General features: G+C 39.6%; 1 protein-coding gene across 21 annotated transcripts in view; it reads left to right on the top strand.

Annotated features, from left to right (window-relative positions):
• The window catches only part of LOC106648581 (CUGBP Elav-like family member 1), a 211,396-nt gene extending 196,365 nt beyond the window's left edge, over nt 1–15,031 (top strand). For 5 of the 21 annotated variants that reach the window (XM_023459493.1, XM_023459511.1, XM_023459491.1 and 2 more), the window contains 11 exons: nt 6,217–6,419; nt 7,773–7,904; nt 7,973–8,261; nt 8,338–8,439; nt 8,695–8,736; nt 9,003–9,032; nt 9,901–10,023; nt 10,169–10,216; nt 10,845–11,072; nt 11,158–11,314; nt 13,704–13,775. In XM_023459493.1, coding sequence (XP_023315261.1) covers nt 6,217–6,419; nt 7,773–7,904; nt 7,973–8,261; nt 8,338–8,439; nt 8,695–8,736; nt 9,003–9,032; nt 9,901–10,023; nt 10,169–10,216; nt 10,845–11,072; nt 11,158–11,285 — 1,325 coding nt within the window. In that variant the 3' untranslated portion in view covers nt 11,286–11,314; nt 13,704–13,775. Of the gene's footprint in view, nt 1–6,216; nt 6,420–7,772; nt 7,905–7,972; nt 8,262–8,337; nt 8,440–8,694; nt 8,737–9,002; nt 9,033–9,900; nt 10,024–10,168; nt 10,217–10,844; nt 11,073–11,157; nt 11,315–13,703 lie in introns of all 21 variants that reach the window. The other 16 variants (XM_023459495.1, XM_023459496.1, XM_023459494.1 and 13 more) reach the window with 16 other exon arrangements.
• Nucleotides 15,032–17,283: the final 2,252 nt, after the last annotated feature.

Below are 17,283 nucleotides of genomic sequence, written 5' to 3'. Positions count from 1 at the left end.
TTATGCGCGTGTAGGCACATATACATACTCAACTCTCTCGAGAGAGCCTCTACCTGCCTGCTAACGTCGTGTTAACCTACTTGCCCTCTTTACAAACGTACGTATATGCGCGCACTGCTGTTGTGTTGGCGACGACGTCTTTTTTTTCACGCGCGCGCATATTATGATAGCGTAGCACGACGATGATCTGCGACAACGACATTTTCGCGTTCTCACAAAAACTTCTGCTACTGTGCATCTCTCTATATGCAATATACGCGTCGTCGACGTTGCGCAATGTCGTGCGGACTAATGGTCGAGGAAATAACGACTGGGTCGTCGTTGCGACCATAATACCCAGCAGCAGACGCGCCGCCGACGGAAATTCGAGCGATTCGTTAGCAACGCGACATATAGGTATATACAGTGCCGGACACTACGTGGCGATAACGAGAAGAAAAGTACATTAGCGCGAACGAGCTAATCAGCGCCTATGTGTGCGCGTAAAAATCTCCAACCTATAATAATACTCCTCTTGCCGCAAAAGTCAATTCAAGAAAGTATCGTTACTACTATACTTGAACTGCGGGTTCGATGCGATTTTCGTTGTGAAAGTAGCTGGTGCGGCCGTTTATGACGACGACTACGGCGACGACGGCACGACGATGCACTCTACACACACACACACATACGTACGCATGACGCGTTCATATATAATACGGTCGTGACTTTCGCGAGCTAGTAGAAAAACATTTCGCTTGATTTTCACGCCGTGGCGAAAAAATTGCGAGCATTTGAATCGAGGAGAGCAGCTCGAGCTGGAGCTGGAGCTGGCTATAGGGCATGTATAAAAAGTGTTTTTGCACACCTGCTGGTAGCTGCTGCTGCTGCTGCTCTTATCTAGGAGCGAGCCGGGGCACAGCTCTCGAGCCTGTGTGCCGTGTGCCAAGAGCCAAAGGGGACAAAAAGCGAAGAGAGCCAGCTGCAGCGATTTGTAAACGCCCGATAAGATAAGGGCCTTTTTCTTTCTCTCTCTCTCTCTCTCTCTTGCAGCACCGTATAATAATACTCCCATAGTCAACCTTGGAAGTAATATACATGTTTGCTTGCTGACTCAACTCTCGCGGCGGCACAGCTTCTCAACTCTGCGTATATACAGTCTCGACTACTTTTTTTTTCGCCATTAATCTCGAACATTGCTCGAGCTCCGCTGTACACATAGCGTGGTACCTCGCGATGAGTATATATACATACGACAACTTTCTTTCTCTCTGCTCTGCTGTTGCTGCCGTTGGTTTGCACCGATGCCAGGAATGCCGCGCGCACGACGCGATATTACGTCTGTACGTGTAGTATGTGTGCGCAGCAATAAAAAAAAAAAAAAAGCTAATCGAGAGAGCCTCGTTGCCTCAGATTTGTCGAGTTTATACATCGTATACGTGCGCAGTATAGAGATATCGCTAGATTACGACTCGACAGCTTGTCGCATATACACGAGATAAAATTTGTGCAAAACCCCGAAGAGAGAGAGGGAGAGACTTTTGGTATAAACATTCGATTTTCTAGGCAGTAGTGCAGCACAAGCTCAAATATTGAATTTCACATCTCTCTGTACTATACGGCGAGCGAGCGCAGCAGCAATTAAAAACATTTGCGTCACTGGCTGTCGGTACAATACCCCTCTCTCTACCTCTCGATGTGCACGCGGGTCACTACTCTCTGATTTATGAGCGACGCATAAATCATTCTCTCGGACAACAAAACGTTGAAATAAAAAAATAGAAAAAAACAATCTATAGCGAAAAAAAGATATCCTATACGGCACGCAAAGATCTATCGACTAGTCGTCGTCGTTGTCTCTCTCTCTCTCTCTCTCTGTGTTTGCATCCCCGACGTTTTTTCCGTAGTTATACGCGCGTGACGCCAGCTTGATGGATATATGAAAAGCTCGGCTCACGTGTGGACCAGCTGACGCCTTCGCACTCGCACATGCATGCGGGATGCGACTCGCCAAACGCGCGCGAGGCGGCGGCGGTAATTTGTATCGTAAATAAACTCATAAATATCGCGTATCGCATACGTGCGTATGACTACTCCGCGCGTGCGAAATGCCATAATACGCGAGCGAGTGCAGTCGCGATTTTCCCGGATTTTTCACAACGGTATCACGTGCGTTACACGCGTAATTTCGCGCGAGTCGAGTTTTGTGCGCGCGCGCGACGTTTGACCCCGCAGCCCCAAACTCGCTCAATATTTATGTATTCAAATGCTGGATAAATATTTATTGACTCTGTGCTGGCGCGCATTATCGTAAAGCCGAATCAATGGGCGATCGTCTCTCTCTCTCTCTCTGTCGAGTGGGAAGGCAGCAGCAGCAAGAAAGATTATTTTTAGTGCGCCTTTTTCTTCAAACGACGACATTAAATAATCGAACTCGCTCGGAGGCGCAGACAGAGAGAGGAAGAGAATCGAAAGTAAATCAGATAATTCTTGTGCAAACGACGATGCTAAACTCTCCTCGCTATCGGTTCAAACTGAATTTCGTGCAAATGAAAGAAAGCGCAAAGAAAAAAAAAGAGAAAGAGAAGAGGAAGGGAGAGAAAAAGTTGAGGAAACACAAGTCAGCGCCGAAGAAAAATAAAAAGTACGTGGTGGTTGGCTTCTGTTCGTGGTCGAACCCGGGGCACATAGACAATTTAATTGGTCATTTGTATGGAATTCGATGCCTCTGCGGTTTATTCTTCCGTCCCGTACACATATATATACCTACTACTACGCCTTGGCGTCTTTTTCAGCGCGCATTCGCACAAACTCGCCGCGCATACCAATTCGTCCGCGCAGTCGACGTTATAGTAGTGGTTCGACTCGCAAGCTGCGCGCAGAAATCGTCTTATAATTCGACCATCGCCGCTTCATACGTAATTGCCTCTCCCTCCTCCCGGTTATGACCTGGAAATTGAATTTAGATTTTTTTTTTGGATATTATTATTGTATATATATATCAACGATTTGTCGAAGCTTGCGCGCGGCCGAGCAGCGAACAATATATATAAAACAAACTTCCTGCTTGTCGTGTCGATGTCTTGTTTGATACACATTGTAGATTAAAAAGTTTTCCTTATACTGGGACAAGCTCTCCGCTCTACGATATGTTAATAAAATTCGTCATTCGAGTCAATCGTGTGCGGCTGGAGGAGATTGACTCGCTTAAATTATTCCTCGACTGCAGCTGCAGCGTCAGCAGCTCGAGCTGCAAACTCTATGGATATAGCTCTAAAAATAAATATACATACCCGCTCTGCTCTGCTGTCCGTTATTAGAAAATCGATTTGCACTAAATGGCTCATGTCTGCGCGCGCTTTCGTTATGTCAAAAATGGCTCTCGCTCGCTCTCCTTCTCTCTTTTGGTCAGGCTTTTTTACCGCGGCGGCCAAAGTTGTGTGTTCGATTGAGCTGTCTTAAAATATCGCGTACTTACAAACGCTGATGCTGCTGCTGCTGCTCATGCTGCTGTTATGGTAAAACTGATTGAAGTTTCGGCTTTCAAACACGCGCCCGAAATTCGAAACTTTACGCACTGTTTGAGCTTTTGCCTATCTTTTCTTATGCAACGCCGCCCCAGCAGCAGCGGTTTACGATGTTTGGTCTTTCGGTCTGTGCCGCAGCGGCGCAGCAGTCACGAACACAGACGGGGACAGACGAAGAAAAATGCCGCATTATAACTGTCAGGATGAATTCGACCGCGTGGATGTTTTGCGCGCGCGAAAATGAAGTTTCGCTATTTTCGGTCGGTTGGAAAAATAAACTTTTAACCCATAGAGAACACCAGCGGGCCTGCGTACACTCGAAAGAAAAACAAATCTTTTTTTTTTTGGTCGGGTAACGCTGGAAATATTGTCTTTTTGGAACTACAACCTATAATCTTGTGAGCACGTGGGTATGCGCGCCTGTGTGTGTGTGTGTGTGTGTGTGTGTGTGATTGGCGAACCCACGACGACGACGTTGCTATACGGTATACGCGCAAAGTATCTAAAAGACACGGGGCCACTCGCTCGACCAATATTTGCTTAGGCCTCGGCTCGCAAGCAAGCAAGCAAGCAAGCAAGCAAAAAAAAATTCCTCCCACATATAATACACTCTCTCGAGCGCATTCAACGGCACACATACATACGGTGCGGAGAGCTTATGTAAATTTTTATCTTTTTCCCGCATGATGATACTGTGCTAAAGCGCAAAGTAGACTTTGTGTGTATGTGTGTTGGCTCGCGCGCTAATTTGATTAGAAGCACTGCTGCCGCTGCTGCAGTCTCGGTGCTCGCATGCAGTAACAGCTCTAACCGAGAGAGAGAGAGTAAAAAATATATTTTATACGCGTTTAAAAATAAAATCCTCTTACTCATTTATTGCGTTTAGTTGTGTTGCGCGCGGCTTTAATGAAATAGAAAAATACGGGGGAGGATGAATACCTACCTCTCTGGGGTTTAGGCGCGCCCGTAGTATTTTCGTCGCTCTCTCTATCTCGAACGAGTATTAATATCGGAAACCGTAGGCTTTTTCGAATAGGCTTAGAAAAATACCATACGTATATATGTTTTTGCATAGGCGCAGAGGTGGTGGTGTTTTGTTATAGCGAAGAACACATATAGCAGTACTAGTAGTAGTAGTAATAGTAGTAGTGGTAGTAGTATTGTTACAGAGCCCCAGAGCCACATGAAGTGCACAGAGACTGCATCTCTCGCCCATGCGTATATTGGTTTAATTAATTTTCTGTAGCAGCGGCAGCAGCTCTCGCACACGCAACGGAAACCCTTAGCTTGTCGAGCGCGCGCACCAGTAGTTCGCTAACTGCATTGTGTGTGTGTTACACTGCACTGCACGCAGTACGCAGATCAGATTTTCTCCCGTTTGCCTAGTGGTGGTGCTGCTGGTGGTGGTGATGGTAGAGAAAAAAGAAGAAAAAAAGTGGAAAAAAAATCACAATGCACGGAAATTTTTTTTTTCGCTCTTTGTACGCGCTGAAATAGAGATCGAGCTTTAATAAAAAAAAGTTTGTACGAGAGAATTGAGTTTTTTTACGTGCGCTAATTGATTCAATCGTTATTTAAACTAATTTTCATTTAAAGTACATAGGATGCAAAAATCGTACGCATACGAGTTCGAAAGAACGACATCGTCGAAATCGAACCATAGACACACGCGCGGCTTTGCTATATATACATCGCTCGATCGTCGAGAGATCTCCTACAAGAGAAAAAAGTAACAGGATTGTCGTCGCGATAGCTCGATGCACTTTTGCTCGAGCAAACAGCTCTCTCGCTCGCGACGGTCCTTCTCTTCTCGAATCTCTGTAATACATGCGCGCGCGCGCGCGCGCGCGCGTGTGTGTTTGTGTGTGTGTGTGGGATATTGGCTCTGGTGAGCTTTCCTTTGGGGCAAGCGTGATGTATATATAACGTTCGGATGTAGTGACAAGAACAACAAGAAAAAAGTAAGAAAGGAAAACGAGGCTCTGGTGCATTATACGCGCGTTCGAGCTCTCCGAAATTTCTGCACGATGCACGTGCATCAAAGCCGAAAAACAATTTCCTTCGCTCTCTCTCTCTCTCTCTGTCTGGAAAATCGATCGTCCGCCGCCGCGTGCAACACGCCGCTACGACTATATATATCTATACACGAATTTGCCTTTCGAAAAAGGTGCATCCCGTTTGCGCGCACCTTTAAAGTCGGCCTGTATGCCGCCGCCGCTACTATGCATATTTTGCACACGTATAACGATTCGTCGACTGCCGCAGCTGCAGCTGCACATAGATTCGCTCTCGGGGCTCTCTCTCTCTCTCTCTATGCTCAGCGCTGCTGTTGCACTAGAGTACGTGTGGCATTGCGCAACAGTTGGCACACTGCTGCAGGCGCCTCTCTCGCTCGCATACACACATACACACAGACACATACGAGTTCTCTAGCTGATGTACTTTTACGTAATGCCTTCTTCCATAATGACTAAGTATTGGGCTTATACGCTGTCGCTCCTATATTATGCATATAATGCACACACATGCATCGCGAGGGGATACACACATATGTACGAGTAAAGATCGATCGATTCCTTGCGCAATTGTGCCCTCATCCCCCCTATATATTTTAAGTCGTTGTAATAATCACACGTATAATACGACTACTATATGCGTGAAAACAAAGACGATGATTAATAATTGTTGTTGTTTTTTTTGTTACACACAGATCGAAAGCTGTTCGTGGGCATGCTGTCGAAAAAGTTCACGGAGAACGACGTGCGCAACATGTTCGACGTTTACGGCGAGATCGAGGAGTGCTCGGTGCTGCGGGAGAACGGCCAGAGCAAGGGCTGCGCCTTCGTCACGTTCGCCAGCAAGCAGTCGGCCCATCTCGCCATCAAGGGCCTGCACCACTCGCAGACCATGGAGGTGAGTTGATAATAATATTTTATTTTTCGCGTTGCATCCAAGTGGGTCGAGGATCCTGTAAACCTACGTGTATGTACACGCGTGACACGCGTAAAGTGCCCATAGCCGCGATGATGTCTCTCCCGCTTCGACTCAACGATACGTCGATCCATTTGACTTTATGCAAAGTGCTGCTGCTGCAGCAGTGTGTGCTCTTTTTCTTAGCGCGCGCGGCTGGCGTGCAAATTTCCGCTGCTCGCTCCTCGCGTGTTGTACTACTATACGTATACGTCTTTGTTCTCCGTTAAGGCTTTCTCTCTCGCTCTTCTGCGCCGGAAGGAGTGTCGCGTTGTTATACTGTATAGTATACGCAACGCATACTACTCACGTTGCAGCAGCAGCCTCAGCGTTGCATATCGGGCATGCAGGCCGCGTCCGCCGCCACAGCCACGGCCACGCATGCATTATATATTATATATATACTATACCATAGCAAGACCGCAAGGTGAATTTATGGTGTATATATCTTTATATCCGCAAGCAGGTGCCACGCGCAGAATCTCTAAACGCTCGTCGTCGTCGTCTTTTCTTCTTCTTTTTTTTTTTTGCTCGTTGCGTGCACGCTAGCCCCGGTATCTTCCGTTCGCCATATAATAAACCTACGAGTTCGCCTGACCATCTTAACGCAGTCGTCGTCCCACGTAATGTGCGAGACGCAAACCTTTGCGTTATATCGTATATATAGGCTCGCGAGCAGTGCGTGAAATCCGCTGGCTCGCTGCCCAATAGTTCTCTCTCTCTCTCTCTCTCTGTCTCTCCGAGAGCAAGCGATATACTGATTTAAACTCGTCTCGACGCTCGGACACGTTTTGTACAAGCTTTTAGCCGTTTAGGCCAGCAGCCGCCGCCCTGCCTGTGCTGTAAGAAAGAAAAATGAGCCGCGCAGAGAGAGGAGAAAATTCAGAAAGCTTTGCAAAGACTTAACGACTTGCGTTGAACACGCATTTATATATACATACCGTATACACGATTTCAACTCGCACTCGGCCGACGCCGCGCGCTTGCAAATTAAGCGCTTAATGCCGTGCTACACTCGTGCGCAGCCCTCGCGCGAACCCTGCTGCTGCTGTATTACTCGACGACTCGTGTCTCGGGATTATTCGCGCGCGGATAACAGCTTCATCCAACGTCGCGTTTAACCGCGCCTGAGCTACTGATTAATAAGAATTTTAACGCCTGCCGAGCGGTTACTCGTTTCGCGCGCCAGTTACGCGTTCGGTTCGATCGCAAAGTGGGCGAATAATTCGCGCGACGTTGACAAAACGTTCGGTCGCTTTTCCGTTTTGTAATCGATTTGACCATTATTTGACGCAGGGATGCTCGTCGCCTCTGGTGGTCAAGTTCGCGGACACGCAGAAGGACAAGGACCAAAAAAGGCTACAGCAGATGCAGGCCAATCTCTGGAACATTGCTGGTGTCAACATGAATCCCCATTACATCGCGGCGGTAAGTCGTGTTAATAAGGCACTACTCTTCGAATTTTGCAATACGATCTTAATTTTTTTTCCATCCAGAACGAGACGCCGGCCACGATAAGCCCGGCGCAGACGTCGCTGCAGCTGCTGCAGCAGTTGCAGGCGACGACGAGCGCCGCGGCGACGCCCGTCGCCCCGAATCCCGCGCCCTCGAACGCCCTGACGAGCGTGCAGCACCAGCTGCTGCTCCAGCAGCAGTTGGGCCTGAGCAGCGTGGCGCCGACGACGCCCCAGCAGGCCAGCGTGCCGACCGTGCCCGAGATCAGCTCCGCCAATCTTCAGAGCCTAGCGCAGCTCGCGTCCCTCGGCAGCTCGGCCAGCGACTACGGTAGGTGGTCTTTTCTTTTTTTGGGCCCGATATACACCGATGTATGAGTGAAAATTCACCACGTTGATTATTGCAGCTAATGCCGGAGTTTCGCCGATCAGCATGCAGAATCTCGTTACTCTCGCTGCTATGACGGGTGGTACTAGTAATCTGCAAGTCTCGCCAAACAGTGAGTACAGTAAGGGATTTTTTCTTTTTTTTTTAACACGCGATAAACTTTTCTTCATCGCTACATGAATTTTTTATAATTTCATTACTTTAATTTTCAACTTCATTTTCACCGGGATTACGATTTGATTACTTTTTTCTCTTGAGCTAGCTCAAATAAATTTAATTAATCGTGACTTATATGGTACATGGGATAAGATAAAATGATTAAATTCATTCTGTCAAGCATTTATATTTAATTATTACATTTGCAAATGTGTTTTAGCGCTTAATGGATTGGCCAATTCTACAGCAGGTATGTCACTATGTACGTGTCGCATTGCCTGGTATAGTATTAACCATTACTAAATAATTAAAACAAATTTTTTTTACCTTTCATCCTTTTTTTCTTCGCGAGTACTAAACGTGTTTATATAAAGATATTGCCGATCGTCGAGTTCCTTTTTTTTCGATAAAATCTTTCTTTCAGTATTAATTACCAATAAAAAAAAGAGAGTGCATTTGTTAATAAAAAATAAACTTTTTTCCTGCCTGACATTCATCACTCTCACATGAAAACAAACAATATAACAGCAGCCCTCCTCGGAAAGACAGGAAACACAGGTGAGACCCGAGAGCTTGGACTCAAGAAATCGTTTGTTGTAAACAGTTGGGCTGTGTAGTCTTTTTGGACTTGTGTATTTTTTTTTCTTAAATCTTTAAACTCCTAACTTATTTCATACATTTTATGAATATGTATTGGTTTTATTTATTTTTCCTGGGTAATTATTTATTGAAGTACAAGGTTTCATACTGCATTATTTTCTGCCGTTCATACATAGCTTGATGAAATAAACATGTATACACTTTTAACTCAGCACTAATAAGTCTAACGATTTGACGAAACGATTTACCAAAGTATATTGCTTGCACTTCATTTTTATCCCTGTTATGTTTTTTTGATACTACATTTTAAGTAAAGTCAAGCCGGCTTTACTTTTAGATTGAAATTTTCATATAGATCAGCATGTCGATTGAATAGCAATTAAAACATTGCTACTCTATTTTACTTCATTTTTTTGTGTAGCTTTATTGTTAATAAATTTATCTATCATTAGCATTTTTTATAAGAAAAACGCCGTCTTCGTGACTATAGAGATTTCTGATGAAATTTCGAAATGATAATGTTTAGAAACAATGATTCGCCTTCATACCGATTGAAAGTTTAAACTCAATCAAAATATCTTAACAATTGCTTTTTTACTCACACAAAACTGGTACGGCGCATGCTTTGTTACATATTATTATATGTACATGTAAATTTTGTACTATCTCGTTATGTATTATTATCGTGCAAAAATTAATTTTACATTCTCAAACCGTAGCGTATACAAATCAGTCTTGTGTAATTTTATTACGTGCTGAATAACAAACAAAAAAATACCTGCAACTGAGATTCTTTTAACTAAACGCAAAAAAAATTATTTTACAGGGTCATCCGGCGGCAGTTTGAGCCCTGTCACTTCATTGGCGCTAAATTCGTTGACAGGTGCGCCGCTGAGTGGACTCCAAGAATCACTGAGTAACGCCTACTCAAGCTTGCAACAATATGCAGGTGCGCACAATTTCTATTTTATAGTCGGATACATTGTCTTTGCCGATGACAATAGTTCGATTTTCATTGAAAGAAAAGTACGCGCGGATTTCAATGAGACTATAATTTTAATTTTAAAAATCTGTATATCTGTGCATTACTAAAGCTCTCATTGGAAAAACTACGGTCACTGTGGAAAAGAAAGAATTACACAGTAAGTAACAAAGTGAAAAAAGTTGGCAAAGCTAATCTGTAAAACTGTTTTTTTTGTGTAGAATTTTATGTAACTCTTTTGAAAATTTGCCGCTTTACTCTAAATATTACGGTGAAATTCATTTCATTCTCATTTAATAGTATTTTACTCAACTATTAGAATCTTTGGAATAGTGCTGTCTTCGTATACTTTTTGCTTTTTATTATTTTTACTTTAGTTAGAATGATTGTTCTCATTTTCCGAAAAGCAATCGTACATTTTGAATAATAAAGTACAATAATTCTTATTAATGTAATTGCCTTTTTTAAGTTGTAAAAATGAAAGTATTTAGGAAGAAGTAGCTTGTCTACGTATCGACACTGATTTTTATTTAAATGAGATGAACTTATTCTGCAAGCATATTGAGATTGTGAAGCCAAACCGTTATTTCACATCCGAATTTAGACGTGTGTTTTTTTGATTTTTTACTCTCTAGGCTATATGAACCGTTATAGAATATTATTCCGCTTATCTTGAGTTGCGAGTTGAGTTGAAATGCACTCGAAACTTTTGTACGTTTTATCTTCATGAATTGAGAAGAATTTTCATCGGACACAAACGATAAAATCCGCTCAATGCCTTTTTGCAGGGTTTCCTGCATTTACCACAACTGCATCAGTACCCACAACGCCAACCTTCAACGATTTCCGTTTGTTGTCTAAACAAATCGAGGGTCCCGAAGGTTGCAACTTGTTCATCTATCATCTGCCGCATACTTACACGGACACGGATCTTATAACGATGTTCATGCCGTTCGGAAATGTGCTCTCCGCCAAGGTTTTCATCGACAAGGAGACCAAGAAGAGCAAATGTTTCGGTGAGTATACTGTCGACAATACGACGAACCGCTTCCTTTTTATTTTCTCTTCTCTAATTCGACCCATGATTTTCTCGATTTCAAGGCTTCGTTTCGTACGACAAGGCGTCTAGCGCTCAGAAAGCTATACAGATGATGCACGGCTTCCAGATCGGCACCAAACGACTTAAAGTTCAATTGAAGAAGTCGAAGGATAACTCCAAGCCTTACTAGCCCGGTGTCGACGATTTTCCCATTAGTAGGTACTACACACACTAGCACTGGTCAAAGATTCTGCGTCCAGTCGAGCCAACTCGGCTCTGCTTGGCTTCTCCTATTTCCCCATTGCCAATGAAGAAGACCCCAAGCGGCGCCGAGTTATCTCAAACGACCAGAGTCGTCAAATTATCCCCCCCTGTCAAAGGGCGGATAAAACTTGGAGTAACTTGAATTAATAATGGTTAAGAAACGAGGCTCGTGTTGATAATTACGAAAAAAAGCTCGTGTGTCAATTTTAGTTCTTGTTAAATATTTTCATAGGTAAATTATGAAATTGTGTTCAATTTTCCTCACGATCTTCAAGTGGATATTTTTACTTAATTTATAAGTAGACATTCGAATTTCAGTTACTGAAATAACATCTAGTCAAAATTTTCAGTATTAGAGTACATTACGATGTTTTAAGATACCAAAATCTCTCAAAGTTCCTTTTTTTGAATCGTACAATTACATTTAAACACCTCGTATACACATAATAGTCATTCGTCACTGATAATGGTATATCGAACTTAATATTTATGTATACTAAGCGCAGCTGTGATATACTTGAAAGAAAAAAAGCACATCTGGTGAAAATAGGATAGAATACAAATTAAGTTAAAGATTTCTTGCTATGAAAGCTGTATACGTTTGGGGAAAAATATCTCGCACTCTATACAAATCATTTGCTGAAAAAAAAGGATGGAATTTATTATTTTTTCCGCTGAGATGCGTGATGTTAAAGTTAGATTTCATTGTTGCAAGTGTCCAATACCTCGTGGAGTATGAATATAAAATGAACAATCAACGGGTTTAATCTGATGTTCCATACGCTCTTGTTGCAGTTTTTTATTGCAGACAAATAAAACCAAACTGAGTTTTTATCGCACTCTTTTTTGTTGACAGTTTTTCACATTTCCATTTTGTCATTGAAATATAACTTAATCCTCTTGTTCATTTATATCAAAGATTTGATTGTCGTCTGAATGAACTATTGAACAAAAATTTTACGCCCGTCACTTTTTTTGTCAATGACAGTTACGTCTCTATCTTCATTTTCTTTTCCTTTATTTTATTTCAATGGTTGATGATTAGACTTTGTTTATTGTAATGTATATTTTTTTAAAAACTAACGTCATCTACATCTTAACACGACGCAGTTACGTTGTACTTGATTTTCTTTTATATAATCAAGCTTCCTCTCTCTTCTCTATCAATTTTTTTTCTTGATAGTAAAAACTCGCATTGTCGTAATGTTAAAACACAAATAAGAAATGAATATTATAAATTACATAAAAAATAATTTTGGGATTTTCTGTATATCGAGCGTTGCTTTTCTTATTAATCATTTGGCCAGTATTTCTAATTACTCGGCTTTAAAAAGTGCTGATTAAGTACTACAGGGGGCCAATTTTTAAAACAAACCTGAAAAAGGAATTTTTCAATGTGAAAATTTTTAAATTTCACCTATATTTTTGTTCTTAAAAATACAATAATCATGCCTCCTCCTTCCATGAAAGACTGACTTTAATTACTTGAGTGTGATCTATTTGTGGTTATTTTTGTTTATTATTTGTTTAACAAATTTATTTACTCTTTCGTGACGCCTTATACAAGAACATGTACAGTATACGACATAAACAATTATCGCTGTTATTCTATCGAGCAAACTAATAATTATTGTTTCACGCTTCTTTAATGATTTTTGATATTTGTCTTGTTGCCATATCATGGTTTCGATTGTAGAATATTATTTTGTTATTTTATACCTGCGAATATTTGAGTAGTGAGCTATTCGTTACCTAGCGCCAACATGTTGCCTTCAAATGCTTTTTATGTCTAATTTTTTCAGGGAAACGTTTTTTTTTTTTTTTACATAATCTAGCAAGTTTCGTCTAATTCAACAATTGAATTTGCCTCTAGAAAATTATTTATTAGAAATTTTGCAGTTTTTTAAAGAATAAATGTCATTACGAGCTATTTTGGACACGGAGTGCTCCATAATGTTACTGAAATTGTGTAAAATTATATAATCAATGCTATTTATACCCATGCAGATCCTCGTTACAATGATCGTAAGAAAATTTTTTTATGTTCTTAAACAGTGTGTGTTATGTTGAATTGTTTTTATCACAATGTATTACTATATGTAATGAATTTTTGAGAAATCACCCTAATTTCGTAAATCATGCTTATTAGATAATTTTGTATCACAAATGCTATTTTCCTCCGTCCGACGTAAATTACACGCAAATTGTGTTATAATAAAATTAACGCTTACGCATCGATATTTTAACGAGGATCTACTGTTAATTGTATATTACTATTTTTTTTTATTTATCCAGTGTGGTGGTGACTAACCTGTTCGTGTGTTTGTTTTTTTGTGTTTGCCAGCAGGTGGCCTGTGACGTTGTGACCGTGTACACACTATTGAGCGGAGTCGCCATGCCATGTCTGTTTCTCCGTAAAAAAAAAACGAAAAAACGATCGGACTTTGCTGCGCTTAAACTATCGCACGATCCGATCCTTGATCTCTTCGCTCTTGGATTCCACATACGTCATTATTATTTATTTAAGAAGACATACATTCTACTTTCCCATTTCTTTCTCTCTTTCTTTTTCACGATCTTTGCATTTTTATACTTATATTCGTTTCTAGCCATCTCTATTGCTCTCATTTAATGATCAATCTATTATTACATTTATCATCATTGTACCAAAAAAACGTGCAAGCACATGTATGTGTCGCCAAAAACGAAAAGTACCCTCACAGTGTAACTAGACATCAGTTAACTATTGAAGATAAACATCTAAAAAAACAAACGTGATTGTAAATACGCATTAATATTGTATTGTAACAGCTAAAATTTTAATCTTGAAAAGGTTGACCGTAACTCCCAAATTTCTGTCTCCACTTTTCACTAGTATACACCAGACACCTGTTATGTATGAATTTGTGGGAATTTTTTTTCTTTCATCGTAAAAAATTTGCGCTATTGCACTTGTTTATTTGTTTTTCGTAGAAAAGAGTATTGATTTTTATGTAAGTGGTAAATTTATAACATTAACGCGAAAAGGTTGGCTGATCGGGTTTGATTCAATGAAGGACAACAACGGTGATTGGACCATAGCTTTAAACAAGTTCATTAAAATGAGAGAACGAGAGTAGAATAGAAATGAAAAAGTATATGTGTATATTAAGACGTGGCTAAAAAAAATAATTGCGATTGTTGTACGTTTTTTTTATAATGAAGCTCTGTACATAAGCAACTTTATATGTATGTATATGTTTCTATGCCTGTCATAAATATGTGTGGGTATGTATGCACAGAACAATACAATGTTTGAGCTGTGACTATAATATTAATAGAAAAAAAGTGTATAACGTCATTCTGACGTCAAAATTTCTTCAATACAACGGAATACATGCATATTTTTTTTTGTAAAATAATGAACGTTCGAGTATTATGTAACATACAATCGACGACTGAGCTACTTATAATATGACAATGCGTAAAATCGTAAACAAAATATCATTGAAAAAGAAAGAGAGAAAAATTTAGAAAAATGATAAACCAAAAATAATAATAGTATTGAAGGTATGCTCGCAGAAATCCGGTATACTGATATTCACGGTGCGACAAGAGAGAACAAATTTTTTTCTCAAAAAAAAAGACTCTGTAATAAGAATGTAAAAAAGTAGCAAGATGAAAAAGTTAGGAAAATTTTTTAGATCGCAAGTGTTTATATACGAATATATAAATAATAAATACAGAAGAGTAAAAAAATATATTATAGTGATATGAGACATATATTGTATAATGGAGTTTTATCGAAACAAAGAGAACGTATGACGTTCATTTATTGTATAGATATATTTTCTCTCTGGATAATTCGCTAATACAGAAAATTATTCACTATGACTTAGTGAAGATTACTATCTTAACTGTAGAAATGCGATCGAGTAACGAAAAAAGTTAACCTCGTAATGGATCGAAATCCATAAATTTTTTCCGCTGCATACCTGATTTTGGTGGAGTGAGAAACTGTTCCTAACACCCAAACGTATGCAACTAATTTTTAGTTTCTTTAATTCTAAGAAATAACTTGAACGTTTAATATTAATGATAATAGATTTTTTTGTAACTGATAGTATTGAGAAAATACTTTTTGTGGCTCACGAACTGTCATTTAACTTCGTTTACGTGAATACGTGAATTATACAAGACGGAGAGAGAAAAATTTACCGAAAAGTTACCAGAGATAACGAACCGGATGACCTTGCGAGTCAAATTACGTACGATAGAGTCTCTCGTAATTTGTTCAAATTTTGGGTTATTACCCGCTTACAAACATATGTTTTCTATTTTAACAAAATTTTACTACCCCTCGTTAATGTTGAAACTTGTTGCCACCGTATTTTTCTATATTTTCACTATACTGTATCTTTTGCTGTCGTAATTATCATGTATGTTGTATGGTAAATAGTTCTACATTTTTTGAAGTTCACGAACGGTTTTTGATGTTCTTACATTTATATATGAATCTATTATATATATGAATTTCTGTAGCTTTTTAACTTTTTCGTATTTTTTCGTCGAGACAATCGAAAAACTTCATGAAAGCATGTTTGTCTTTTTAAGCACGTTTGAACATTTTAATACTTATGTCCGTCTTCGTAAATACATTTTTCTGTACTTACGGTGAAAACTAAGCTCGTTCTTTTTTATATAACTTCTGTCAGTTTGTATAATCATTCTTCTACGTGACTTATTTCAATGGATAAAAGTAATGTCAGATTTTTTTCAATCTTGTATGAACTAACATTTATGTCATATTTGTAAACGGTACAAAAATGTATGTTTCGTGGGTGAATACCAAAGACGTGTCTTAAATAATCTATATGCAAAAACCAAACTACACATCTAGAAAGTACTTCAAAATACTTTGATAAATAACCAATAAAAGCACTAACGTTTGCAGTTGAATATAAGTGAAAGGAGAAAAACAATATACATGATTAAGCACGGAGTGTTTGGGTGAAGAATTTTCGCATTACTTACCGCCAATATAGATTTGGGTTTTGTATGCTTGAATAGATGCCTCAATTTTTATATCTAATAATTCGTTATTTCTGAAGTAACAGTTGCATCGTTTATTATTATTCTACAACAAGATCAGACATTGTATCTTCTCTCTCTCTTGTTTGTGAACCCACGTGCGCACGTCTTGATTATTCTAAACATAATCGAACAGTTCAATATTATTTTCTACGTGACAAACTCTTGTAGCCTCTTTTTAAGAATTAAAACACATTACATAGTAGATTGATGAACAAGAGTTAAATCAAGTGATAAACATTTGTTGTTATCATCGTCAACTGTGCGAGTATCACGTTGCTGTTACTATATTGTTATATTAGTTAAGGTACAATTATATTAAGCTATTGTTAAAATTTTTTTTGCTTAGGTATTATATGAAAAATCTGAATGTAGGTATATGCCGTATTTAATTTACCATGTACGATTCCTCGTTTTACAGCACTAAACGTTCGTCATTAGTGGTAATGTTAAATTATTGATAATTATTATTATTAATAATGTATTTATTGTGTACAAACGTTGAGCTGAACACAATGCTTTACCTTCTGAGCTATTCGTAACTTAATTTCTCGATACGCACCTTTTTTCATTACTTAAGAGCAAACTACAAAAGTTTTAGTTTTTTTTTTCTTTTCTTAAGCAATGCGAGTGAATAAGTGCACACGTTTAGGATAAAATCACAGAGTGCTGTAATCATTGCTGGATAAATATGTTTAACTTAAAAATGTAACGAGTACTTACGTGCAAGTATACTTGGTGGTTTTTCAACCGAGGAAAGAGTCATATAAAGTAGTTATATGAATTAAGCGTGATTTCACGATGAACCCCGTTTCATCAATAGATACTTATGAGTTTACCAAAGTAAAAAAAAA

This window comes from Trichogramma pretiosum, unplaced genomic scaffold (assembly GCF_000599845.2).
Source record: "Trichogramma pretiosum strain Unisexual culture from Peru unplaced genomic scaffold, Tpre_2.0 scaffold7, whole genome shotgun sequence".
Taxonomy (NCBI): Eukaryota; Metazoa; Arthropoda; class Insecta; order Hymenoptera; family Trichogrammatidae; genus Trichogramma; species Trichogramma pretiosum.
Note: the sequence above shows the minus strand (reverse complement) of the source record. Positions and strands in the feature narration are given on the sequence as shown.